The sequence below is a fragment of the Gracilinanus agilis genome, chromosome 3, assembly GCF_016433145.1.
Source record: "Gracilinanus agilis isolate LMUSP501 chromosome 3, AgileGrace, whole genome shotgun sequence".
In the NCBI taxonomy this organism is placed as follows: domain Eukaryota; kingdom Metazoa; phylum Chordata; class Mammalia; order Didelphimorphia; family Didelphidae; genus Gracilinanus; species Gracilinanus agilis.
Genome location: NC_058132.1, coordinates 76,516,717 through 76,529,163, shown reverse-complemented (window position 1 = coordinate 76,529,163; position 12,447 = coordinate 76,516,717). Strand labels below are relative to the sequence as shown.

General features: G+C 37.9%; 1 protein-coding gene across 1 annotated transcript in view; it reads left to right on the top strand.

The window, feature by feature from the left end:
• RLF (RLF zinc finger) overlaps nt 1-12,447 on the top strand; it is a 106,756-nt gene extending 94,309 nt beyond the window's left edge. Inside the window, exons 7-8 of the mRNA XM_044668026.1 lie at nt 4,446-4,587; nt 7,253-12,447. Coding sequence (XP_044523961.1) covers nt 4,446-4,587; nt 7,253-11,974 — 4,864 coding nt within the window. The 3' untranslated portion in view covers nt 11,975-12,447. The remainder of the gene's footprint in view (nt 1-4,445; nt 4,588-7,252) is intronic.

Here is a 12,447-nt window from a genome sequence, read left to right as displayed (position 1 = left end):
TCTATTCCCATAGTTCTTTCTATGGATGTGGATAGTGTTCTTTCTTATAAAGATATTAGAAATTGCCTTGTTACATTAGTTTAGAGATAGTAGAGAAGTTGGCTTGAGAAAGAATTGGAGTTTGAAACAGAACTGAGACAGAGTTTCAGTTTCAAATGTTGACAATGTCTGGGGGAGGGGTAACAGTTTTTCTGTGGCAGTTACTCTGAGGGGAGTGCTCATAAGTTGTTTTTATATCTGAGAAGACCAAAGAAAGACCCAGTCTTTAGTTTGGACTCTTGAGTCCACTAAGACCCTCAGAATTGTCCTGTATCATTGTATTGCTGCTAGCAGAGGAGTCCATTATGTTCAATTGTGCCACAGTGTATCAGCCTCTATGTACAATGTTCTAACGGGATGATTTCAGAAAATCATTGGGAAAACTTCTAGATGAACTGATACAGAGTGAAATAAGCAGAACCAAGAGATCATTACATACAGTAACTGCAATATTGTGGAATGATCAAATATTATAGACTTTGCTATCTGCAATACAGTGATTCAGGACAATTCTGAGGGGCTTATTAAAAAGAATACTATCACCTCCAGAGAAAGAACTGTCCAAATAGGAATGCAGATGAAAACATATGATCTATCACTTGTTTATTTGGGTATATCTTTTGGGGGTTTGGTTCCATAACATTATTCACTAACAAAATTGAATGATATGTTTTGCGTGATAATACATATATAATCCAGATCCAATTGCTTGTCAACTCCAGAAGGGAGAGGGATGAAGGAAGGGCAACAATATGAATCATATGACTTTGGAAAACTTATGTGGAATTTTATTAAAATTTAAAACATTTTTTAAAGAAAGAAGTGGAAGATTTGGTGATAACAGTAGAAGGGTTGAAGCTGGTTTAAGAAAAAGCAACTAAGGTAGTAACTTGGGTAGAAAGTTAAATTTTAGTTTTCAGCATCAGTCCTGTTTTGATGGCTTGTAGCCCAGGCAGTACTGAAAAGCAGCTGGGGGATGATGGACATAGTAGTTTGTCAACAAAAAGTCATCAGGCCCATCAGGCAATAACCAAAGTTGAGGTAACATGCAGAGGTAACTCAGGCTTTTGGTTCTAGAAATATTTTGTATAGTAGCTCTTACTGTGGTGCAGCAATGATGTTGGTTGGAGTTCAGCATTAAATGCAGCATCAGGCAGTGACTTTAATGGAGGCTTTGGTTCACTCATGGATCCCAAATCATCAGATTGTGGATTTGTACAATTTTGGTACTGTGGGTGGGAATTGATTTTTTCCAAACTCATGGCAAGCATATTGTAAATACATATGCACTAAAATTTTCATAATTTGTTTAGTGTGCAGTTATTCAGCAGTGTTTTTGACATTTTTCTTTAGAAAAAATGAAAGGAATTTTATAAATTACATTACATTGAATTGAAATATTGAATGGTTGAAATTAAACTGCAATTTTCCTGATGGGTAAACTAAGCATGTTACAGTTGATCATAAAAAAAGATTTCTCCTGTGATATTTTATACCTGGACTTCTCATCTGTTGAATTTCTTTGTATGTTCAAAACAGAAACCATTAGAACTACATTCTCCTTGTTTTAGTTTGATTTCCACTATAAAGATGATCTAGAGAACATGATGTCATAATGATGGGATTTTTTTTTTTTTTTAGTTTTTGTTTTAGATTGTTTTCTAGCACTTTCCTCATATACTAAAGTGCAGTATGAAGGTTTAATTTAATCTCTGTAGTTCATCTCATTTCAAATGTCTATGGAAGAAGCACTTCATTGGAAGTAGTACTGTAAATACTCTGTGGTAGGAATATACTTCTGCCTACATACTTTCTCATTCAAAAATACTTCCTATCATAGGGAAAGGAAGAAGTACCAAAGCAGAGGCAGGGAGATTCCAGAACCCTGCAGAGAGAGTGACTCTTGGGGGTTAGTTGGTTGGACTTGCTCTCTGGAGGAAGACACCATGTGTATGGACTTTGCCTACAAGCAGTTTTACCTTCTGGGAAGTTGTTGAGCCTGGTTTTAAACTCCGCAGGTGGACTGTGTAAATTAAACCATTACTCCCTTTCTTACTGGATTTATATCTGTTCCTGTGTGTTCCTGCTACTGCTGTGATTTTCTACTGGGACCCCTGCCAAACTCCAGAAGACAATTGTGAGACATCTCTCTATGGACCTGTGTATCTTCCAGCCTTCTCTTACTCTTGATTACTAGCAAAGGGAGTGGGTGATTTTGGTTAGGGGCATAGTAGCTGGGATCTATAGTTAGATGTAGTATAACATCTGTTTAAACCTATTGGATTTTGGTGGGAGCAATTAGTTTCCATACCTAGGTAGATTATCCCAATCCTCTTCCCCTACTTGTCCTAGTTTAAATAAACCCTGAGTTACATCAGTGTGGTAACTTGTCAGTCATAGGCCCTAAGGACTATGCCATCTAAGTTACCTAGCAATTAACCTAACCGTATTACTTATTTAATTTTTCTTCCGTTCCTTGCCCTGCACATGCTGCATATTTACCAGTGGGTGTCTCATTTTTATCTATTGTTTATTTCATGGAGTTGTATCAGTGCTATAAGTGCAAGGCTGTGATATGTTACCAGAAGGCTGTTTGAACTTCTGAAACCTTTTGCGTGATTGATGGTGATGCCAAGGCATGAGAGAATGATATAAGTGAGAACACATGCAGAAACTTGGTAGTGCATTGAACTTTGCAAGGTGTGAGTCTCAATTCTGTGGCTTTGGTGAAGGAGTGTGCAGAAAACAATAATAACAAGTAATATGAATGTTTCTTGCATTCAAAGGACATCCACTTATATTGGAAGACTTTTAAGTGAATTCTCTCTCTAGTTAATTAGCTAATTGTATGAGTTAAGTGAAATAAATTATTTGTGTATGTACACACACACACACACACACACACACATGGTGAACCTTTTAGAACCAGAATGCCAGGCATGTACACCCCCCTCTCCCCCAAACAGGGGAGGGAAAAAGAGTCCCCATTGGGCAGAAGGGCAGGGGATGTGGAAAAATGTCGTCAGGCAAGGGGGAGAGGAAAAAGGCAGCAGCTCTGCCTGAGTCCCTCTGTCTTTCTAGTAATGAACTCTGGGAGAGGTGGAGAGGAGACAGATGCCCACAGAGAGCACTCTGCATGCCATCTTTGACTCCTGTTCCATAGGTCAGCCGTCACTGCCCTATGCCAACCACTATAAATGCAGTCAGTTGTGTGTTCTTATATGCTAACAATAAGTAATTTTGGTAATATTACTTGAAAATGATCTGAACTGTGACTGAGCAATGTTATAAATTCTTAAATAAAACTGATTGAAATTTAAATAAATTTTATATGGAGCTAGTTATTGAATTTTAGGATTTTCATAAGACTAAGATAATTGTTCTGCAAGGGTATGTAATATCCACATTTCTTCTGAGCCAATCATGCTAATTATAATTATTGCTTCCTCCTGAAGCAGTAGAGTATTTTAACCCATATTCATTTTTTTTTATCTCTAATTTTTGTTAGTTTGTACAAACACAATGAAGAGGGAAAGGACACTTTCCTAGGAGAGAGAGAGTATTATTCCAATCAGAATATTGGTAGACAGATTTAATGGCTAATATTAAAGAATGTGGGAAATGAATAATGGGGGTAGGATGAGAAAAATTGAATATGGCATGTCATACAGTCTTAATTTCTTATTTAGGTTACTGAATCAATTAACAAGCATTGACTAATCATCTACCATGTGCCATGTACTATGTTTACAGTAAACAATTTCTCTGATAGAATTTTTAGACATTCTTTCCAGGGAGCCAGGAATGTGAGATCATTATTTTAAAAAAGTATGATTTTTAAAGAACAATGAAAATATCTATCAAAACTGAATGTTTAATACACTTTTAGGACTGAAGTACTTTTATCTGAGGCAGGTCACAGATGTCTATAAGAACTGTTTCAGCAGCTCTTCAATTACAGTCCAGTAGAAATTCATACAATTTTGAAGCAGCTTAACTTTGAGATTCAGTCTAGCCCAAAGTACATTCAAAATATTTGTTAACTATATGCTTGTGATAAGAATTCTAAAGGAAGTCAATCTGGAATATAGTACCTTCCCTTTGGGAAATCTAGTATATTGGAAAAGCAACATAGGCCTAAATGTTAGGTCTTGCTTGGGGGGAGTAGAGTTTCCTTCTGATTCAGAAAGGAGAAGAAAAGGATAAAAATTGAGAATGTTCTTTTCCTTAAAGAAGTTGATATGGAGAGTTTCCTTGTATAATGAAGTCTTAGTGGATGTAATGATGCAGATTTTTTGATCCTATTTTATTTGATCACCTTGTTCACAGCCTAATAAAATCAAAACTTCAACTACATCTCAGTATTTTTAACTGGTTTACCAACTATATTTTTTGTCTTTTCTTAGGGAGCTGACTCTTTTTTGGAGCAAGTTGCAAAGAAGAATTGATCCTTCTTTAGAGATCTTTTTGGAGCGATGTCGACAGTTTGGTGTCATCGCTAAAACACAGCAACACCTATTCTGCCTCATTAGAGTCGTACAAGCAGAAGTAAGTAATTTAGGTTGCCCAGGAAAATGAGATGCCCAAGGTTTAAGAAATGCCAGAGCGAGGCATAAAAACACATGTTATGAGACATTGCTGAAGGCTAACACCCTTACCATGGGGATCCCAATATTCGCTTCCTGAGCATAATAGTTTTTATTCAAAAGTCAATCATCTAACAATATAGCCATGACACTGTCATTATCTCCATTTTATAGTTGAGGGAACCTGGGGTTTAAGAGGTTAAATGATTTGCCCATCTAGTGTGACTAGCTAATCCAGCCCTCTCATTTTGTAGATTTTGGAAAACAAGAGACCCTGAGGAAAAAAAGGGCTTGCCTAAAAGTCTTATTTAATAATTGAGTTAAAACCCTATCCCCAAGTATCCAGATGTGCACAGTATGCTTTCTGCTATTACTTAGTACCTCCTTTTTTTTTTCTTTTGTATTCTTCTTTTCAATAACTGTTCCTGCCTTCATTTGAAATAAGAATTTTCTTCCTTCTTTTCTAACAAAGAAAATTATATTAAAAGCTGGAAATTAGTAAAAAGGAGATGAAGTCTAATTTAAAGAGATTGGGAGAGAGCATCTAATCTCTTTACTCTTTACTTGGAGTTCAAAGCTCCAATCTCAGAAAAATCACATTCCAGGATAATATCTGACATTTAAGTAACCCTTTAAGTTTTTCAAAGCCCTTTCCATTTCATTTGACCCAAATAATACCTGTGAAGAAAGTTCTTTTACCCTAATAACATCCGTGAGGTAAGTTTTACCAGTGAGGAAACTGAGGCTTAAAGAAGTTAAGTGATGCCTAAAGGGGTTCTGAAAAAGTCAGCAGCTATGTTTATAGAACCCCTTTCTGCAGTAATGGAAGTTGGGCTAAAAATAGTCAAAGAAGATAAAATATGTCAAGTAAAAGAGAAGATGATGATAAGTTTATTTAAAACTCTTTAACATGGTCAAGGAATGGGTGGGGTTGAGTAAATTACCCTAAAAGGTTTAAGGTGATATAATGGGTATTAGAAACAACCTGTAAGAAGGTTGTGGTCTGTGAATGAAGACATAATTACCTATTCTTGTTCCTGGAACAGAGGTGGAGAATCAGGAAGGTGGTGTAGTATAAGGAACACTGGATTTGGAGTCAGAGGACCTGAGTTTGAATCCTGCCCGACTGCTACTTACTGCTACTACTACTACTACTACTACTACTACTACTACTACCTGTGTGACCTTGGGCAAGTCACATAACCTCTCTGGACCTCAGTTTCCTCCTCTGTAAAGTGAGGGGGTTGGACTAGATGACCTCCAGTGTCCCTTCCAGCTGTCTGTGATTCTAAGAAAGATCATCAGATGGGTAATACATCATATAACTTTTTCTATAACACATCTGTGCCAGGTCACTTAGTTAGTAGTGCCCAGTTTCCTCCATTGCCCAGCGGGCATAAGCACAGATGTGTGAATTATACAAATGTGCATCCTCCCCTAAAGTACTCCAACATATTCATGTTCTGAATAGTTTGAATAAAAATGAAAACAGATTTTTTTTTTTTTAAAAAAACACATCATATTGGTTGCTGTACATGACCTTACATTGTCTTGGTATGTGACTTTCCAGCTTTTCTACCTCTTCATACAGCTTCCCCTGCCTAGGAAATCATGCCCTCCTCTTTACTCTTCCCTCTATCTATGCTACATCCTTCTGGATCCAGTTTGTCTCATTTCTTTGAAACTTAAACCCAACTACTTGAACCTCTTGTTAACCACAGCACTTTATATTTATGTGTGTACCAAGTTATAAGTATGAAGATAGAAAAAGTTTTGTACGACTTTATTTCTTCCACAGTCCTTGCTTAGGAAATCTTTGTTGATTGTGGTAATTATTCTCACTATTCACTTTTATATGAGGTCAAGTATATTTTGTAAGAGGTCAAACTTGAATGTACATCAGGAATGATGCAGGATAAAGATTAGGACCATCTTCCTAATGAGACTGAAGGCCTAGAACTTCTTTCCATAGCAAGATGTATAGTTGTCTTAGGAAATATTTTAAGCATTTCTCTATTTGGGTTTTTTGTATGGTTGTACCTGGAGCAAATATAGAAGAAGTGATATAAATTTCTTGAGTTATTACTGACAAGGAAAGAAAAGTAAAGAGTGCAGAAATCTAATATAATTGAGAGTCAAGTAAAATAAAACTAAATTTTGGGAGCCACTAAGTGGTTCAGTGGATTGAGAGCCAGACCTAGAGTTATGAGGTCCTGGGTTCAGATTTGGCCTGACACTTCCTTTCTATGTTGTGACCCTGGGCAAGTCACTTAATCCCCACTGCCTAGTTCTTACTGCTCTTCTGCCTTGGAACTAATACACAGTATTAATACTTAAGACAAGAGGTGAGGTTTTTAAATAAATAAAAATAAAGTTTCAAAAGGAATAGAATTGAGTATAAAGATTTGGAATGTTTAGAAATCATAACAGTAATGCAGATTTTTACACAGAGATAATCAACTCTGTTTTTAATCATTTGCTCAGATATACTCCCTTTGGAAGGGCCAGTAATCCAAGGCCAGAGAATGTTACAGGGCCGAAGTGCTGGTGAGGCTGTTTTTATATCATTTTCTTCTCTGTTTCAGGACAAAATTAAATTAACATTTTTTCCTCTTCTCTTCCATTAGGCAGAAGATGCTGGTGTTTCTGTGTCCATTTTATTATGTGTAAGAGCCCTTCAGATCCAATCAAGTGAAGATGATGAAATGAAAACTTCAGTGTGTAAGACAATTGGTTGTCTTTTACCAGAGGACCTTGAAGTTAGAAGAGCTTGTCAGCTTACTGAATTCTTATTGGAGCCCAACTGGACTGGATTTAATATGTTAGAAGAACTATACCTGCAGCCAGATCAAAAGTTTGATGAGGAAAATGCTCCAGTTCCCAACTCTCTCCGATGTGAGCTTCTGTTAGCTTTAAAAGCCCATTGGCCTTTTGACCCTGAATTTTGGGACTGGAAAACCTTAAAACGACATTGTCATCAACTCCTAGGCCAAGAAGCTTCTGATTCTGATGATGACCTCAGTGGCTATGAGATGTCAATTAATGAGACAGATGTTTTAGAGTCATTTCTCAGTGATTATGAAGAGAATAAAGATGATAAACATTCCAAAAGAAGAGACTCAACTGATCAGCAGAAGGAGAAAAGAGACAAAAAGCCAATTGGTTCCTCTGAACGGTATCAGAGGTGGCTTCAGTATAAGTTCTTTTGTGTGCTCTGCAAGAGGGAATGTATTGAAGCTAGAATACTCCATCATTCTAAGATGCACATGGAAGATGGAGTTTATACTTGCCCCGTCTGTATAAAAAAATTCAAGAAAAAGGAATTTTTTGTACCTCATGTAATGGAACATGTGAAAATGCCATCAAGCAGACACAGAAGGAAGACGAAGAGAGATCGCTCCCTAAAGGGTAATGGCTCCAAGAGGAGTCCTTCTTCAACATCACATGAAAATCAGCCATGCAATAAGCAGGGAGATTCTCATGAGTATGTTACATTCAGCAAATTAGAGGATTGCCACCTGCAAGATAGAGATTTATACCCTTGTCCTGGGACGGATTGCTCCCGAGTGTTTAAGCAGTTTAAGTACCTAAGTGTGCACCTCAAAGCTGAACACCAAAACAATGATGAAAATGCAAAACATTATTTGGACATGAAGAACCGGAGAGAAAAATGTTCTTTTTGTCGGCGACATTTCATGACAGCCTTTCATCTGCGGGAGCATGAACGAGTCCACTGTGGACCTCAGCCTTACATGTGTGTCTCTATAGACTGCTATGCGACATTTGGGTCAGTGAATGAGCTACTTAACCATAAACAAAAGCATGAGGATCTTCGATACAAATGTGAATTAAATGGCTGCAATAGTGTTTTCAGTGACCTGGGACAGCTTTATCACCATGAAGCACAGCACTTCCGGGATGCATCATATACATGCAGCTTTCTTGGTTGCAAAAAGTTCTATTATTCTAAAACTGAGTTTCAGAATCACCTTTCCATGCATAATGACATTTCAAATGGAGACATTAAATCAACAGTCAAGTTTGAATCTGCAGAAAATGAAAAGAATAGTTGTAGAGATCAGCCTCACCTACTTGACCCAATTGAAAAATCACATCTACCTGAGGACCTGCTTTTCTCAGTGGAGTCATCTAGTTCTCAGTTAGCTCCAGAAATTGAGGAAACGGGCTCTGATAACCTAAAAGATAACAGTGACAGCAACTCCAGTGATCAGTTAAGTCACAGCTCATCTGCCTCAATGAATGAAGAACTGATCGATACATTGGACTCCCCTGAGTCCATGTCTGATATTTTAATATCTCCTCATGATAAAGTCTTTGTCCCTTCCAGTTTAAAAGAGAAATGTTCCAATGTGGCAGTTTGTTTTGATGGGAAAAAGTTTACCTGTGGTTTTGAAGGCTGTGGTTCCACATACAAAAATGCTAGAGGAATGCAGAAGCATCTCCGAAAGGTTCATCCATACCATTTCAAGCATAAAAAAACATTGGGAATAAAGGATAAAGAGATCTTTAAATTTTTGGATGGTGAACATGATCAAACAAACGAGAAGTTTCATGCTGAGCCTAAGCCAGGTTCAGACACAAACAGTGATTCCCCAGATGAAAGTCTAGATCATAACATTCATACTAAATGTAAAAGTGATCTTCAAAGTTGTCACCATTCTCCAGAAGCCACTATTTGTGCTTCCAGAGTGCCGTGTACTGAGGATGCCATGTTGGAGCTTCTGTTACGCTTGAAACACTTGAGCTTGAAAAACTCAATAACACACACATCTTTCTCAGGGTCACTGCCAGTGTATCCGTCTAATGGTGCTAAGTCCCTTCAGTCAGTTTCCTCAAGCCCTATCTCAGATCTTCACTTTCAGAATCAAAAAGAAAATTTGTCAAGTCAATACCTTGCACAGTTAGCAGCCAAGCCATTTTTCTGTGAACTTCAAGGCTGCAAATATGAGTTTGTGACCAGAGAGGCTTTGTTGACGCATTATGTCAAAAAACATAATTATTCCAGAGACAAGGTCCTTCAATTATCCATGTTTAAGTATCGATACTCCCCATTCCAGTGTCATATTTGCCAAAGGTCATTTACCAGAAAAACCCACCTTAGAATTCATTATAAAAATAAACACAAAATTAGTAATGAAAAAGTCACTCATAAATTATTTGATAGTGGAAAATGTGATCATGTAAGTCCATGTACAGGGGATGATGCCATGGGTAGTTGCTCTGCTTCTACTTTTTGTAGCAGTACAGAACTTGGAGATGATCAGACTAATAACTCTGAGAAGCAAATCCGACATCCTAAAAAGGAAGAGTGTAGTTCAGAAACTGATTTGGAATCTTCTTGTGAAGAAATCGATAGTAACGTAACAGGAAAATCATCTAGCATTTCATCACCAATAGATAGCCACAGGGAAGAATTAGAAGCAAGAGAGGGGAGAGGGAGTAGAAGAACTGTTGCCAAAGGAAATCTTTGCTATATTTTGAACAAATACCACAAACCATTCCACTGTATTCATAAAAGTTGCAATTCTTCATTCACAAATCTAAAAGGCTTGATTCGCCATTACCGAACAGTGCATCAGTATAACAGAGAGCAATTGTGTTTGGAAAAGGACAAAGCACGAACAAAAAGGGAACTGGTCAAATGTAAAAAGATATTTGCTTGCAAATATAAAGAGTGTAATAAGCGCTTCCTATGCTCCAAAGCACTGGCTAAACACTATAGTGATTCCCATAATCTAGACCCTGTTGAAGATCAGAAAGCCCTTTCTGAGAATGACTCTGCTGCCAGGTTTTTCTGTAGCCAACCACAGTGCCCAGCTGTCTTCTACACTCTCAGCAAGTTGAAGCACCATTTGATGGAACAACACCATATTGAAGGAGAGATGAACTCAGGCTTTGAAATTCATTGTGACCTTAATGGCTGTGATCGGATCTTCACACATCGAAGTAACTACTCTCAACATGTTTATTACCGACATAAGGACTATTATGCTGACCTCTTTGGAAATCCAAAAGTGGAAAATGAGAGTCTCCTGAAAAGTGAAGGTGAGAAAGATTTTAGAACTACCCGGTCTCACAGTGAAACAAGTCAGAATAATAAGAAGGCATTGAATGCTAAACCTAAAAGATGTGTCTTCATTAAAGATAAAAAGCTTCCAATCATTTTTAAAACAAAGGCAGAAGCCCTGAATATGTGTGTAGAGCAGTCTAAACACACTCAGTATCCCTGCATGATTCAAGGCTGCTCATCTGTTGTCAAATTGGAAAGTAGTATATTAAGACATTACAGACGTACCCACCAGATGGACAGTGCTTATTTAGAAAAGCGGATGAAAATTCTAGTACTTTGTGTTAACTATGGTACCAAAATTAAAGAAGAGCCACCATCTGAACTAGAGCCTCGTATAAAGAAGGAAGAAACCAGAGACTGTGAACCAGGAAGCACAGCGCATACCCAACCTGTGGGTGAAAATGAAGCATCTCCCCAGAAGGGCAACAGTTCCCCTCATCCAGAAAATAATGGGAATCAGGAAGGATGTATAGACAGCAAATCGACATTTAATACAGATACCTTCCTGTGTAGAGAAACTTCAAAATATAACCATAATTCAGAAACCACTAACTTGGAAGAGTGTCATGTCACTGAGCCCTCTCCCTGTAAAAACGAAAAGTCGGCACCTAAGAACCCTGATGGAACTGAGAGCAGGCCCTATTTAACAAATTTCCAGTTGCCTTTACCTAGAAAAAGGGTACCAGAAGTTGGGCACCAGAGCTCCAGACTGGAAAGTAATGTGGTAAAAACTCCAATTCACATCCCAAAAGATACATTTCGGAAACATTCACAGGCTAGATCATTTGATTTGAAGACTTTTAAACCCATGGGGTTTGAATCTTCATTTTTAAAATTCATTCAGGAAAGTAAGGAAAAAGAGGACGATTTTGATGATTGGGAACCAGCGGAGCACTTAACAGTAAATGATGCCCCACAACCCAGTGATGACTTAGCAGGGAATGTGACTGTGGATGGTTTGGTGAATGAAAGCAATCCTAAAGTTGATATACCTCCTCCTTCCAGTGATTCTGCAATTCATGACAACCTGGCTGCAATCCAGCCTATCATTGAAGCAGAGTCATCAGCTGTCCCTTCCCTTGAAAATCTGAGGGTTATATTAGATAAGGCACTAACAGACTGTGGAGAGCTTGCCTTAAAACAGCTTCATTATTTGCGGCCGGTGGTCGTCCTGGAAAGATCTAAATTTTCCACATCTCTTTTAGACTTATTTCCAACAAAAAAAACAGATGAGCTTTGTGTAGTAGGGAGTTCCTAAGTAGCAATTTTGGTTTAGAGAACAGACTGACTCCAGTACTGCAGCATGGGGACAATTGCCAACTCGAACAAAGGCTGAGCAGCGGCCACACCATTGTTTAGGGTAGGGTAGGCTGTGCATTTCCATGAATGTATAATATCTTTGTCAACAGTATTGGCAGCATTCATTAGCTCCCCAGTTGGTTTGTTTATTGGTTGGTTTTTGTTTTGTTTTGTTTTATTAAGAAAATGGAACTGTGCTCTGTTTGGTGCTAATTAATACATCAAATATACTGGGGCTTCCTTTTTCAAATTAAGTGTGCATGATTGTATATGGAACAGATACTGAGGCCCCAGGGTGGGAGGGCTGGGGGGAGGGAGGCAGGCAGAGTTCTTACTTGACTTGAATGTGCACCTGAGGGTGCTTTGTGTAATATATTGTACACTACAGCATCTTATATTTTTTGAGTTGAGTTTCAATAAATTACAATTTTT